At 37.1% G+C, this 16500-nt stretch overlaps 1 protein-coding gene across 2 annotated transcripts in view; it reads left to right on the top strand.

Moving 5' to 3' along the window:
• LOC122841757 (M1-specific T cell receptor alpha chain-like) overlaps positions 1-16500 on the top strand; it is a 49469-nt gene that overhangs the window by 24195 nt on the left and 8774 nt on the right. The window contains exon 1 of one of the 2 annotated variants that reach the window (XM_044135330.1): positions 14687-14810. The exons of the other annotated variant lie outside the window; for it this stretch is intronic. Coding sequence (XP_043991265.1) covers positions 14702-14810 — 109 coding nt within the window. The 5' untranslated portion in view covers positions 14687-14701. Of the gene's footprint in view, positions 1-14686; positions 14811-16500 lie in introns of those variants that run through there. 2 annotated transcript variants of the gene reach the window in all.

Here is a 16500-nt window from a genome sequence, read left to right on the forward strand (position 1 = left end):
CCCGTTTACGTTCTGGATCGTTTCGTTGTGTGACTGGTGGCAACAAGATTCGGTTTGGACCTGGAACCAGTTTAACCATTGAACCCAGTAAGTTCTGATCCAGATGTCCATGGTTCTGGAGTTGTGACTGTTTGGTCCCAGAACCTCATCTGAACCGGGTCCAGAACCGGTTCTGATAAAATAAAATATTAAGTCAAAAAAAATTATTAGATTTTTTTTTTAACTGAAATTGAGACAAAAATTATTTTTATTGAATATTTACTTTTCAAAATAAAAGCCTTAAATAATAATTTAGTTTTTGGAAATAATCCTGACACTGCAGCGGTTCTGACCCGGTTCTGATCCGCTGAGTTTTGTTCTGGAGCTTCATGCTGTGTGAATCTTGGGCAGAAGTTGATCTTTGGTACCGGAACCAGTTTAACCATTGAAACCAGTAAGTTCTGTCCTCGGCCCGTTTGGATCATTCAGAGCTCCAGTTTGGTTTTGATGAAGTCGGTTTGAGATGAACCAAACCCGTCGGGCCTTAGAACCAGAACCGGGCAGAGACTAAAACCTGAGAAACTAAATTTAAAGAATCCAGAAGGTTCTGCCAGGTTGTCTGGTTCTGGTTCTGGTTCTGGTTCTGGTTCTGAAGCTTAATGTCAGGGCGCCTCATGCTGTGTGAATTCTGGTGGAAACCAGTTCAAGATTCTGTTTGGTACCGGAACCAGGCTGAGCGTCCAGAACCGTAAGTTCTGCTGAATAAATGTGAAATGATTGAATGATTTTCTGGTTCTGATGCTGTTTGGACCGGAACCAGAACTTTCTGATCAGACCAGAAACCATAAGATTTAAAATGATCAATTTATCAACATTTTTATAAAGTTACATTTTTATTTCTTCTATAATTTTTAAATATTTAAAATTAAAACAAATTCTGCCTTTTATTCAAATCAATATTTTATACTGGTGAACGTTTCCAGCAGAACCGGGCCGGTTCTGCTCGGCCCAGTTTGTGATCAGAAGCTTCATGTTGTGTGAATCAAATGAAGATGATCTTTGGTACCGGAACCAGTTTGACCATTGAAACCAGTAAGTTCTGATCCAAATGTTTTGTGATTTTATTTCAGATTTTAAAAATTAATAAAACAGAATCAGATCAATAAAAACCCGATCAGAACCCATCAGAACCAGTAACAGAACTGGTTCTGTAATCAGTCCAGCTTCAGAAAATAATCCAGATTATAGATTAAATTTATTCTAATAATCAGATTTTAATCTCATCAGTTCTGGTACCAGAGTTTATCAACCGGGCCGGTTCTGATAGTTCTGGTTCTGGAGCTTCAGGCTGTGTGAATGATGCAGGGGGATATAAGATCTACTTTGGTTCTGGAACCAGTTTAACCATTGAAACCAGTAAGTTCTGATTCTATTCAGTCATTGCAGGAGAGATCCAGTTGTCCCAAAAGTTCTGGTTCTGAAAGAGAAAATTTAAATAAAAAAAAAACAAATAAATTTTTTTAATGAATCAAAAAATATTTAATATTTATTCTGAACTTTCAAAATAAAAGTATTTAAAACTCAGAAATAATTTATTTCCTGGTACTGGAGAGGTTCTGGTCCGGTTCTGATCCGGTTCTGATCCGGTTCTGATCCGGTTCGTACCAGCTGAGTTTTGGTCCTTTAGCCTCAGACTGTGTGAATGCTGGGCAGAAGATGATCTTTGGTTCCGGAACCAGTTTAACCATTGAAACCAGTAAGTTCTGATCAAATGTTTCCTGGTTCCGGTCCGAGGTTCTGTAGACGGGAAGGTTTGGTTCTGTTCAGAACCTCGAGTGATTTAAGCTGAAACTGAACAAAATGAATTAGTGAAGTGGGTCCAGAACCAGAACCGGGTCCAGAACCAGAACCGGGTCCAAATAGATAAAAAGGAAAATGTGAAATAATTTATTGATCCGGTTGGTACCGGTTGGGTTTTGGTTCTGGAGCTTCAGGTTGTGTGAATGCTGGAACCAAGATGATCTTTGGTACCGGAACCAGTTTAACCATTGAAACCAGTAAGTTCTGATCCAGATCTTTAATGGTTCCAGTTCTGGAAATGGAAACATTTGGTCCTAAAATGTTCTGGAGTAACTTTTCAAACTTTAAATCAAAAAGTTCTTTTACTGGGTCGGGTTCTGTTGGGTGAGTCTGTACCAGTTTAACCAGTAGAACCAGTTTAATCAGTTTAGTGTTTCTGTTATAAATAATCTTTTCCAGTTGGAGACGATTCAGATCCAAAGTTTCAGAACCTAAACAGTCCCAGTTCTGGTACTTTGGATCCGTCCACTGATGGAAAAATAAACAAGCCAAAGTGAATAAAACCAGTAAAAATCAAATCTGTAATGGAAACCAGTTCAACCATTTACATCAAACCTGAGACGTAGAAACTGGATTCTTTTGACCCGGTTTGGTTCTGTTTTGGTTCTGGTTGGTTCTGCTCAGTTGTTGTTGAGGAGATTCATGTTGTGTGTTTACTGGGAACAGGATCCTGTTTGGTACCGGAACCAGTTTGACCATTGAAACCAGTAAGATTTTCTGTTTTGATCTGTTTATTCAGAAAAACATTCAGAGCTCACGAAGTTTTTCTAAACTTTAGATAAAAACTTTTGTTTTTCACCGATCAGAACCAATCAGAACCGATCAGAATCGGGTCAGAACCGATCAGAACCGATCAGAACCGATCAGAACCGGTCGGAACCAGTTCTTGTCGGGTAGGTTCAGGCTGTGTGACTGATGGTGGATTTAAGATGATCTTTGGTACCGGAACCAGTTTGACCATTGAAACCAGTAAGTTCTGGTTGTAGTTGTTCTTTTCAGAACCGGATCCGTTCCATAAAATAAAGATCAATACTGGATCATTTTTACATTTCAGGGAAAAATTGAAAATTTTTTTAAAACCTTTTAAAATGTAAAGAAAAATTTAATAATTTATCTGAAAAACCCAGAACCAGAACCAGAACCAGAACCAGAACCGGTTCTGGTTCTGGTTCTGGTGAACCCGTTTATGTTCTGGATCGTTTCGTTGTGTGACTGGTGGCAACAAGATTCGGTTTGGACCTGGAACCAGTTTAACCATTGAACCCAGTAAGTTCTGATCCAGATGTCCATGGTTCTGGAGTTGTGACTGTTTGGTCCCAGAACCTCATCTGAACCGGGTCCAGAACCGGTTCTGATAAAATAAAATATTAAGTCAAAAAAAATTATTAGATTTTTTTAAAACTGAAATTGAGACAAAAATTATTTTTATTGAATATTTACTTTTCAAAATAAAAGCCTTGCTTAATAATCTGAAATAATAATTTAGTTTTTGGAAATAATCCTGACACTGCAGCGGTTCTGACCCGGTTCTGATCCGGCTGAGTTTTGGTTCTGGAGCTTCATGCTGTGTGAATCTTGGGCAGAAGTTGATCTTTGGTACCGGAACCAGTTTAACCATTGAAACCAGTAAGTTCTGTCCTCCGGCCCGTTTGGATCATTCGTAGCTCCAGTTTGGTTTTGATGAAGTCGGTTTGGAGACGGAACCAAACCCGTCGGGCCTTAGAACCAGAACCGGGCAGAAACTAAAACCTGAGAAACTAAATTTAAAGAATCCAGAAGGTTCTGCCAGGTTGTCTGGTTCTGGTTCTGGTTCTGGTTCTGGTTCTGAAGCTTAATGTCAGGGCGCCTCATGCTGTGTGAATTCTGGTGGAAACCAGTTCAAGATTCTGTTTGGTACCGGAACCAGGCTGAGCGTCCAGAACCGTAAGTTCTGCTGAATAAATGTGAAACGATTGAATGATTTTCTGGTTCTGATGCTGTTTGGACCGGAACCAGAACTTTCTGATCAGCCCAGAAACCATAAGATTTAAAATGATCAATTTATCAACATTTTTATAAAGTTACATTTTTATTTCTTCTATAATTTTTAAATATTTAAAATTAAAACAAATTCTGCCTTTTATTCAAATCAATATTTTATACTGGTGAACGTTTCCAGCAGAACCGGGCCGGTTCTGCTCGGCCCAGTTTGTGATCAGAAGCTTCATGTTGTGTGAATCAAATGAAGATGATCTTTGGTACCGGAACCAGTTTGACCATTGAAACCAGTAAGTTCTGATCCAAATGTTTTGTGATTTTATTTCAGATTTTAAAAATTAATAAAACAGAATCAGATCAATAAAAACCCGATCAGAACCCATCAGAACCAGTAACAGAACTGGTTCTGTAATCAGTCCAGCTTCAGAAAATAATCCAGATTATAGATTAAATTTATTCTAATAATCAGATTTTAATCTCATCAGTTCTGGTACCAGAGTTTATCAACCGGGCCGGTTCTGATAGTTCTGGTTCTGGAGCTTCAGGCTGTGTGAATGATGCAGGGGGATATAAGATCTACTTTGGTTCTGGAACCAGTTTAACCATTGAAACCAGTAAGTTCTGATTCTATTCAGTCATTGCAGGAGAGATCCAGTTGTCCCAAAAGTTCTGGTTCTGAAAGAGAAAATTTAAATAAAAAAAAAACAAATAAATTTTTTTAATGAATCAAAAAATATTTAATATTTATTCTGAACTTTCAAAATAAAAGTATTTAAAACTCAGAAATAATTTATTTCCTGGTACTGGAGAGGTTCTGGTCCGGTTCTGATCCGGTTCTGATCCGGTTCTGATCCGGTTCGTACCAGCTGAGTTTTGGTCCTTTAGCCTCAGACTGTGTGAATGCTGGGCAGAAGATGATCTTTGGTTCCGGAACCAGTTTAACCATTGAAACCAGTAAGTTCTGATCAAATGTTTCCTGGTTCCGGTCCGAGGTTCTGTAGACGGGAAGGTTTGGTTCTGTTCAGAACCTCGAGTGATTTAAGCTGAAACTGAACAAAATGAATTAGTGAAGTGGGTCCAGAACCAGAACCGGGTCCAGAACCAGAACCGGGTCCAAATAGATAAAAAGGAAAATGTGAAATAATTTATTGATCCGGTTGGTACCGGTTGGGTTTTGGTTCTGGAGCTTCAGGTTGTGTGAATGCTGGAACCAAGATGATCTTTGGTACCGGAACCAGTTTAACCATTGAAACCAGTAAGTTCTGATCCAGATCTTTAATGGTTCCAGTTCTGGAAATGGAAACATTTGGTCCTAAAATGTTCTGGAGTAACTTTTCAAACTTTAAATCAAAAAGTTCTTTTACTGGGTCGGGTTCTGTTGGGTGAGTCTGTACCAGTTTAACCAGTAGAACCAGTTTAACCAGTTTAGTGTTTCTGTTATAAATAATCTTTTCCAGTTGGAGACGATTCAGATCCAAAGTTTCAGAACCTAAACAGTCCCAGTTCTGGTACTTTGGATCCGTCCACTGATGGAAAAATAAACAAGCCAAAGTGAATAAAACCAGTAAAAATCAAATCTGTAATGGAAACCAGTTCAACCATTTACATCAAACCTGAGACGTAGAAACTGGATTCTTTTGACCCGGTTTGGTTCTGTTTTGGTTCTGGTTGGTTCTGGTTGGTTCTGCTCAGTTGTTGTTGAGGAGATTCATGTTGTGTGTTTACTGGGAACAGGATCCTGTTTGGTACCGGAACCAGTTTGACCATTGAAACCAGTAAGATTTTCTGTTTTGATCTGTTTATTCAGAAAAACATTCAGAGCTCACGAAGTTTTTCTAAACTTTAGATAAAAACTTTTATTTTTCACCAATCAGAACCGGGTCAGAACCAATCAGAACCGGTCAGAACCGGTCAGAACCGATCAGAACCGATCAGAACCGGTCGGAACCAGTTCTTGTCGGGTAGGTTCAGGCTGTGTGACTGATGGTGGATTTAAGATGATCTTTGGTACCGGAACCAGTTTAACCATTGAACCCAGTAAGTTCTGGTTGTAGTTGTTCTTTTCAGAACCGGATCCGGTTCCATAAAATAAAGATCAATACTGGATCATTTTTACATTTCAGGGAAAAATTGAAAATTTTTTTAAAACCTTTTAAAATGTAAAGAAAAATTTAATAATTTATCTGAAAAACCCAGAACCAGAACCAGAACCAGAACCAGAACCGGTTCTGGTTCTGGTTCTGGTGAACCCGTTTATGTTCTGGATCGTTTCGTTGTGTGACTGGTGGCAACAAGATTCGGTTTGGACCTGGAACCAGTTTAACCATTGAACCCAGTAAGTTCTGATCCAGATGTCCATGGTTCTGGAGTTGTGACTGTTTGGTCCCAGAACCTCATCTGAACCGGGTCCAGAACCGGTTCTGATAAAATAAAATATTAAGTCAAAAAAAATTATTAGATTTTTTTAAAACTGAAATTGAGACAAAAATTATTTTTATTGAATATTTACTTTTCAAAATAAAAGCCTTGCTTAATAATCTGAAATAATAATTTAGTTTTTGGAAATAATCCTGACACTGCAGCGGTTCTGACCCGGTTCTGATCCGGCTGAGTTTTGGTTCTGGAGCTTCATGCTGTGTGAATCTTGGGCAGAAGTTGATCTTTGGTACCGGAACCAGTTTAACCATTGAAACCAGTAAGTTCTGTCCTCCGGCCCGTTTGGATCATTCGTAGCTCCAGTTTGGTTTTGATGAAGTCGGTTTGGAGACGGAACCAAACCCGTCGGGCCTTAGAACCAGAACCGGGCAGAAACTAAAACCTGAGAAACTAAATTTAAAGAATCCAGAAGGTTCTGCCAGGTTGTCTGGTTCTGGTTCTGGTTCTGGTTCTGGTTCTGGTTCTGAAGCTTAATGTCAGGGCGCCTCATGCTGTGTGAATTCTGGTGGAAACCAGTTCAAGATTCTGTTTGGTACCGGAACCAGGCTGAGCGTCCAGAACCGTAAGTTCTGCTGAATAAATGTGAAATGATTGAATGATTTTCTGGTTCTGATGTTGTTTGGACCGGAACCAGAACTTTCTGATCAGACCAGAAACCATAAGATTTAAAATGATCAATTTATCAACATTTTTATAAAGTTACATTTTTATTTCTTCTATAATTTTTAAATATTTAAAATTAAAACAAATTCTGCCTTTTATTCAAATCAATATTTTATACTGGTGAACGTTTCCAGCAGAACCGGGCCGGTTCTGCTCGGCCCAGTTTGTGATCAGAAGCTTCATGTTGTGTGAATCAAATGAAGATGATCTTTGGTACCGGAACCAGTTTGACCATTGAAACCAGTAAGTTCTGATCCAGATGTCCATGGTTCTGGAGTTGTGACTGTTTGGTCCCAGAACCTCATCTGAACCGGGTCCAGAACCGGTTCTGATAAAATAAAATATTAAGTCAAAAAAAATTATTAGATTTTTTTAAAACTGAAATTGAGACAAAAATTATTTTTATTGAATATTTACTTTTCAAAATAAAAGCCTTGCTTAATAATCTGAAATAATAATTTAGTTTTTGGAAATAATCCTGACACTGCAGCGGTTCTGACCCGGTTCTGATCCGGCTGAGTTTTGGTTCTGGAGCTTCATGCTGTGTGAATCTTGGGCAGAAGTTGATCTTTGGTACCGGAACCAGTTTAACCATTGAAACCAGTAAGTTCTGTCCTCGGCCCGTTTGGATCATTCGTAGCTCCAGTTTGGTTTTGATGAAGTCGGTTTGGAGACGGAACCAAACCCGTCGGGCCTTAGAACCAGAACCGGGCAGAGACTAAAACCTGAGAAACTAAATTTAAAGAATCCAGAAGGTTCTGCCAGGTTGTCTGGTTCTGGTTCTGGTTCTGGTTCTGGTTCTGAAGCTTAATGTCAGGGCGCCTCATGCTGTGTGAATTCTGGTGGAAACCAGTTCAAGATTCTGTTTGGTACCGGAACCAGGCTGAGCGTCCAGAACCGTAAGTTCTGCTGAATAAATGTGAAATGATTGAATGATTTTCTGGTTCTGATGCTGTTTGGACCGGAACCAGAACTTTCTGATCAGACCAGAAACCATAAGATTTAAAATGATCAATTTATCAACATTTTTATAAAGTTACATTTTTATTTCTTCTATAATTTTTAAATATTTAAAATTAAAACAAATTCTGCCTTTTATTCAAATCAATATTTTATACTGGTGAACGTTTCCAGCAGAACCGGGCCGGTTCTGCTCGGCCCAGTTTGTGATCAGAAGCTTCATGTTGTGTGAATCAAATGAAGATGATCTTTGGTACCGGAACCAGTTTGACCATTGAAACCAGTAAGTTCTGATCCAAATGTTTTGTGATTTTATTTCAGATTTTAAAAATTAATAAAACAGAATCAGATCAATAAAAACCCGATCAGAACCCATCAGAACCAGTAACAGAACTGGTTCTGTAATCAGTCCAGCTTCAGAAAATAATCCAGATTATAGATTAAATTTATTCTAATAATCAGATTTTAATCTCATCAGTTCTGGTACCAGAGTTTATCAACCGGGCCGGTTCTGATAGTTCTGGTTCTGGAGCTTCAGGCTGTGTGAATGATGCAGGGGGATTTAAGATCTACTTTGGTTCTGGAACCAGTTTAACCATTGAAACCAGTAAGTTCTGATTCTATTCAGTCATTGCAGGAGAGATCCAGTTGTCCCAAAAGTTCTGGTTCTGAAAGAGAAAATTTAAATAAAAAAAAAACAAATAAATTTTTTTAATGAATCAAAAAATATTTAATATTTATTCTGAACTTTCAAAATAAAAGTATTTAAAACTCAGAAATAATTTATTTCCTGGTACTGGAGAGGTTCTGGTCCGGTTCTGATCCGGTTCTGATCCGGTTCTGATCCGGTTCTGATCCGGTTCGTACCAGCTGAGTTTTGGTCCTTTAGCCTCAGACTGTGTGAATGCTGGGCAGAAGATCTTCTTTGGTTCCGGAACCAGTTTAACCATTGAAACCAGTAAGTTTGAATATTTTTATTTGTTTCTCAGGAAAATCGTTTCAAATCCATTTTCATGAATCATTAAGAGAAACTTCAGATTAAATTATTAAAGATTTTATTTATTTGAGTTTAAAAATCAAAAATTATGAAAAGTTCAAACATTTTTCAGAATTTTTCAATTCAGAAAAATGAAAATTAATCAAAAGATAAAATTATTTTTTAATCCAAATGAAATTAGAATTTTGCTTTAATAAATCAGACTTTATGTTTTACTCTTCATTCTGATCAGAACCGGTCAGAACCCGATCAGAACCGGGTTCTTGTCGGGAAGGTTCAGGTTGTGTGACTGATAGTGGATTAAAGATCTACTTTGGTACCGGAACCAGTTTAACCATCGAAACCAGTAAGATTTTCTGTTTATTCAGAAAAACATTTAAAAAACTTTTATTTCCTATTTTTTTATTTAATCAACAAAAACAGAAAATAGATCAAATAAAATTTAATTCAAAACAGAACCAGTTAGAACCAGTTAGAACCAGTTAGAACCAGTAGGAACCAGTTAGAACCAGTAGGAACCAGTTAGAACCAGTAGGAACCAGTTAGAACCAGTTAGAACCAGTAATTACTGGTTCTTGTCAGGGAGGTTCAGGTTGTGTGACTGGAACTGGTGGATATAAGATGATCTTTGGTACTGGAACCAGTTTAACCATTGAACCCAGTAAGTTCTGATCCCCAGGACACATGTTGACTAAAAACCAGTGAAACCAGTGAAACCAGTTTTCATCTGGTTTAATGATGTCAGCATCTTAAATATTGAATCATAAATTCGTTTAGATTCAGTGAAAAACCAGTGATGATGTTGATCTTCTTACTGGTCAAACTGGGATTTTAAAAACATTTTATTCTTTACGCTGTAAAAAATCTTCAGTTTAATTTGATGATTAAAATGATATTTTGCTATAAATGTATTAAAATAAAACATTTTTAAAGGTGATAAAATAATAACTTAGAACTTTTGAATAATGAAAGTTTAAATTGTCACTTCTGACTGGAGTCGGTCCGGTCCGGTCCGGTCCGGTTTGTGCCACTGAGCCTCATGCTGTGTGAATTCTGGTTCTGTCAGGTTGAGCTTTGGACCTGGAACCAGTTTAACCATTGAAACCAGTAAGTTCTGATGGAATCAGAAACATATGAGTAATTAAAGTTGGAGTTATTTTTTTACAGTGCAGTGGCGTCTTCCCGTCCAGAACCAGATGTAAAAATGAAATTTAAAAAAGCTGAATTTATGGCCCAAATATCAGAACCAGCTGGTCCAAACGGCCGCTGGGTTTCTGGTACTGAGCTTCATGATGTGTGACTGGAACCGGATACAAGATCTTATTTGGGTCCGGAACCAGTTTGACCATCGAACCCAGTAAGTTTTTCCATTTCAAATGGTTGTTTCAGTGATAACCATTAAAGTACTGGTTCTGTTGGACCGGTAGCCCGACCCAAAGGTTCTGTTTGACCAACTAATGTCAGTTTATCATGTTTAGTTCTGGAAGGTTCTGAAACCTGCAGAAAGAATAAAAATATTTTATTGTTTTAGTTTTGACATCAATTTAATGAGTTTAAACTAAAAACATTTATTTAGTTAAAATATTTTAATCTAAATATTAATCTGGTTTTTGTCATCAAGCTGTGGGAAAGACTTAACACTGGATCTGGTTCTGGTTCTGGTTCTGGTCCTAGTTCTGGTTCTGATTCTGGTTCTGGTCCTGGACCCAGTGGGTTTCCGTCCCTGAGCTCCCTGCTGTGCTGCCAGGATTCTGTTTGGTACTGGAACCAGTTTAACCATCGAACCCAGTAAGATTTTCTGTTTATTCAGAGAAACATTTAAAACTTTTATTTCATATTTTTTTTATTTAATAAAAAAAACAGAAAATAAATAAAATAAAATTTCATTCATTAAAAAAAAATCAAATTAACAAACCAAATAAAATTATTTCATGCAAAAATGAAGGAAACAAATTTTATGTTTCACTGGTTAGAACCAGTCAGAACCAGTCAGAACCAGTATAGAACCAGTCAGAACCAGTACAGAACCAGTACAGAACCAGTACAGAACCAGTACAGAACCAGTACAGAACCAGTCAGAACCAGTACAGAACCAGTACAGAACCAGTACAGAACCAGTACAGAACCAGTCAGAACCAGTCAGAACCAGTACAGAACCAGTACAGAACCAGTCAGAACCAGTCAGAACCAGTACAGAACCAGTACAGAACCAGTACAGAACCAGTACAGAACCAGTCAGAACCAGTCAGAACCAGTACAGAACCAGTACAGAACCAGTACAGAACCAGTATAGAACCAGTATAGAACCAGTACAGAACCAGTATAGAACCAGTATAGAACCAGTACAGAACCAGTCAGAACCAGTCAGAACCAGTATAGAACCAGTCAGAACCAGTATAGAACCAGTCAGAACCGGGTTCTTGTCGGGGAGCTTCAGGCTGTGTGACTGGAACCGGTGGAGTTAAGATGATCTTTGGCACTGGAACCAGTTTAACCATCGAACCCAGTAAGTTCTGAGGTTCTCCCTTGGTTCATGTAAAGGTTCTGGTCGACCGGAACAAAAGATCCAATAGAAGCTGAAATAATCAGAACCCATATTCATATTCAGTTTTCAGCTTCCTCAGGTCCGGTTCTGATCACCCGGTTCTGGTTCTGGAGCTTCATGCTGTGTGACGTCTACTAGGATCCTGTTTGGTACTGGAACCAGTTTGACCATTGAACCCAGTAAGCTTCCAGTTCTGTTGAAATGAAAACATCTGAAAATATGAATCAGAACTTTCTGAACATTTTCTGTTAATCTGAGATTATTGGATTAATTCAGTTCACTGAGTCATTAATCTGATCAATAATCAATAATCAGAAATCAATAATCAGAAATCTGTTATCAATTTTCTGTAAAAACACGTCAGAAATAATATTTCCTGTTTGAATCCAAAAGTTTTAATTTAAAAATAAATGATAGAATTTTAACTAAATAATCTGAAACAAACAGATAAGCAGTCAATTTAATCAGAACCGGGTTGAACCAGAACTGGGTTGAACAGAACCGGGTTGAACAGAACCTGACTGGGCCCGGTTCTGGTTCCGGAGCTGCAGGCTGGATCACGTTTGCTGCTGGAACAAAATGAATCGTTGAAGTATTAATTGAGTATTAATTTAAATTAAAGTATAAAAACATGCAGCAGGTTTTACAGTGAAATGTTGCACTGTAAAAACTAAAACAGAAATCAGTTTTATTAATCTTTATTTTCTGGTTAATTATGGAATCACGTCAGAAATCATTAAATTCAGTTTCAATCTTTAAATTCAGGACTTTAGAAACAGAAATTAAATCTTCAGTTTAACTCACTTTGTGATCCGGTTCCGATCGCTGTGTGAACGCCAACAAGATTATCTTTGGGAAAGGAACCAAACTGCTGGTTTATTCCAGTAAGTGGAAATATTTTCATTTTTCTGCTCAAGCAAATTAATAAAAAGATTTAAACAGTTTCAACCAAACAGGAATCTAAACATTTGATTTTTATTAAAAACCTGATCAATAAAATCTGAGAGCAGAAACCAGTCAGGAGGAAATGTGGATCATTTTTCATCTGAAGGATTCCATCAGAAGAAAACTGGAGGTTTTTCTGGTTTCGGCTAAAATGAGGTTTGGATCTGGAGTCAAACTGGATCCGAGTCGGTTCCGTTCATCAGGCGGAAAACAAGATCCGTAAATCCAACCTTCACAGAACCAAATGATTCAATTCCATTAAATCATTTTTAATAACATTCAGATCAAAACATCACGTTTAAACTTGTTGTTTCGTTTTGTCGTAAAAAGTTAAATGGATGGAATCCTCCATGTTTCCATTTCATAAACAGGATTAGATGAATAAACTGGACAAATTATGGATTAAAATCAGTTTTAGACATAAAACATCTTAAATTAGGAATAAAACCAAAACATTTATTTATTCAGGTAAAAAGTCTGATTTTCACAACAAAACAAATAAATTTAAACCTTTAGTTTCTTCATCAGATCAAACCAGTTTGAAGCTCAGGTTTTTCCCAGTGGCTCCTGTGTGACGTTTACTGGGACCAACTGGTGTTTGGGTCCAGAACCAGAACCAGAACCAGAACCAGAACCACCACAGAGAGCAGAGAGTTCTTTCTTCCAAATATGATTTTAATGTTTAAATTCAGTTTTTATTCTCATCTAAAAGCAAAAGATTTAAAATGATTCAGTGAAAACCTGAACAGCTTCCAGCAGCCATTATGTTCATCCATGAATTTATTATCAGATAAAATGTTTATTAAATAGATTCTGACTGAAGATCTAAATGGACCCACTGGTTGTTGCTCCGAATGTCCTGGTTCTGGTTCTGGTTCTGGTTCTGGTTCTGGTTCTGGTTCTGGTTCTGGTTCTGGTTCTGGTTCTGGTTCTCCGTCTCGATCCGGTTCTCGACAGGAACTGATTCTCTGTGTGACTGGAAACTATAAAGTTTTATTTGGACCCGGAACGAAGCTGATGGTTCAGAAAGGTGAGTTTCAATATTCAGATCAATAAAAGCTGAACATCAGAAGGTTTCTAATCTAATCTGGATTAATGTTTACTTTAATCCAAAATTACATTTAATCTGTTCATCGATTTGCCAGCAGCTCCTTTACTGTAAACTTTAATTCTCCACATTTTGATTTTTAAATCCCAACTAATCATAAAAACACTTTTAATATTTAAATGTTATAAAATGTAAACTGGGTAAACAAATCTATTTTAAATAATCCTATGGGGGCCTCTGTTCGGTTCTGTTTGGTTCTGTTTGGTTCTGTTCAGTTCTGTTTGGTTCTGTTCAGTTCTGTTCGGTTCTGTTCAGTTCTGTTCAGTTCTGTTCAGTTCTGTTCAGTTCTGTTTGGTTCTGTTTGGTTCTGTTCGGTTCTGTTTGGTTCTGTTCGGTTCTGTTTGGTTCTGCTGGTTCTGTTCAGTTCTGTTCGGTTCTGTTCGGTTCTGTTCGGTTCTGTTCGGTTCTGTTCGGTTCTGTTCAGTTCTGTTCGGTTCTGTTCGGTTCTGTTCGGTTCTGTTCGGTTCTGTTTGGTTCTGTTCAGCTCTGTTTGGTTCTGTTTGGTTCTGTTCAGTTCTGTTCAGTTCTGTTCAGTTCTGTTTGGTTCTGTTCGGTTCTGTTTGGTTCTGTTCGGTTCTGTTTGGTTCTGTTCGGTTCTGTTCAGTTCTGTTTGGTTCTGTTTGGTTCTGTTCGGTTCTGTTTGGTTCTGTTTGGTTCTGTTCGGTTCTGTTTGGTTCTGCTGGTTCTGTTCAGTTCTGTTTGGTTCTGTTCGGTTCTGTTCGGTTCTGTTCAGTTCTGTTCAGTTCTGTTCGGTTCTGTTCAGTTCTGTTTGGTTCTGCTGGTTCTGCTGGTTCTGTTCAGTTCTGTTTGGTTCTGTTTGGTTCTGTTTGGTTCTGTTTGGTTCTGCTGGTTCTGCTGGTTCTGCTGGTTCTGTTCAGTTCTGTTTGGTTCTGCTGGTTCTGTTTGGTTCTGCTGGTTCTGTTCAGTTCTGTTTGGTTCTGTTCAGTTCTGTTTGGTTCTGCTGGTTCTGCTGGTTCTGCTGGTTCTGTTTGGTTCTGCTGGTTCTTGTTGAGAGCGGCGGCGCTGTGTGTCTGGATCTGGAAACAGGAAAATGATTTTTGGTGAAGGAACAAAGTTCACTGTTGAACATCGTGAGTAAAAATTAATCTGGTCAAAATCCCTGAATAATTTTAACTAAGAAAAAACCCAAAATAACTTCAGAAGTTGTTTCAGTATAATTTATTGTTTGAGATTCAGTCGGTTTTCTCTCCGCTGATCGATCGATGGATCGATGGATCGTCTGATTATGGGTTATTGTTTCCGTCTCGCTGACTGTGTGACTTCGTCTGGAAACTGGAAACTGGTTTTTGGAAACGGAATCAAACTGAGAGTAGAAATCAGTGAGTATGAATCAGTAATGATGTTATAATAAAACATCTACAGATTTAAAATCTGATTTTCATTAAAATGTTGGAAAACTTTGACAATATGCAGATGATGTGATTCTGTCTCTCAGCTCAGACGGATAAACAGAAACATTTTATTAAAAACTGTTTTTCTCTCAGCTGATTCTAATATTTCCATAAATAATGAAACATGAATTAGTTCAGGTTTTCTAACAGTTTGATGTTGAATCAGTTTCGCTGCGTTTGGAGCTAAAATGGTTTTTGGTTCAGGAACTAAACTCCCCATAGATTCATGTAACAACAACCGTTTTATTTTTACAGTTTATTCTTTAATCAGTCAAACTGACATGGTTGATAGAAACCATCAAATAAACCGTTAATAACCAGTTAGTGTTAATAACCAGTTAGTGTTAATAACCAGTTAGTGTTAATAACCAGTTAGTGTTAATAACCAGTTAGTGTTAATAACCAGTTAGTGTTAATAACCAGGTCGCCTTCAGGTCGGTTTCACTGTGACTCTTTCATCTGAAAACCATAAACTGAACTTCGGAAAAGGAGCCGCGGTAACCATAGCAACCAGTGAATTTATTATTATCATCATTTGGAGAAATTAGAAACTGAAGCTTTGAGTTTAGTGAACATCTTTTACTTTATCTGCAGTAAAATTTGGTTTTGAATCTGATTAAAAATAAGAAATGATTTTAATTAACTAAACAGCATTTTAAAAATGAAGATAAATGTAAATTTGCTTTATTAAAAAATGATGAATTAATCAGCAGAACTCAGTCTGGAACCAAACTTATCATTTCTGATTTGATTTAATATTCCTCAGCAGGCTGGAGACCAAAACAAAAACAATATTTATATCTGATGTTATAATTCAGATGTTAGGTTACAGAAGAGCTTTAATAAATGACATCCAGCCGTTATGTCGTTACTATAAACTAATTTCCATCATTACAGATGAAAACCATAAAGTGTAATTAAAACAATCAGGACGTTTTTATGGATTTAATAAATCTAATAATCTGAACAGCAGCTGATCTGAGACTTTAAAGAAACCAAACTCCTGATAGAAAATATTATTTTATTTATTAATGAGTTCAATAATACCTGAGTGAGATTTAATAAGATTTGTTAATATTTAGATTAAAATAATCCACTAACTGTTTAAATACTGAATGTTTTCAACCTTTACATAAATATTATTCTTTAACCTGCTGTATTTAGTATTTAATAATTATAATATTTCCCACCAAAGTAAATCATAAGATCAAGAGTAATAATAAAAGTTTACTTGATTATTGTAAATATCACGACTACTTTTGTCTAGAAAATAATATTTTATGAAACCAAATCTGGAGGTTTGATAGTTTTAAAGGTTTTATTTTTACCAACAGATGTTGGTCTAGTTAAAGTCCAGGTCCGAGTTACTGTGTGACAACATCAGGAGTCAGAAAGCTGATCTTTGGGGAAGGAACTAGACTGACGATAGAAAACAGTGAGTAAAAAATATTTAGTTCTGATTTGAAGCAAAAGGAAACATTTTCTGAATGTTTTAGTTAAAATGAGTTCAGAGCCAGAAGGTCAAACGATTCGCTGATGATGATTATTATTCATCACGTCCAGGTATTTATGTTTCACCTGAACAATATTTTACTACATAAAGTTACGACATTTCACA

Source organism: Gambusia affinis, linkage group LG12, assembly GCF_019740435.1.
Source record: "Gambusia affinis linkage group LG12, SWU_Gaff_1.0, whole genome shotgun sequence".
NCBI lineage: Eukaryota > Metazoa > Chordata > Actinopteri > Cyprinodontiformes > Poeciliidae > Gambusia > Gambusia affinis.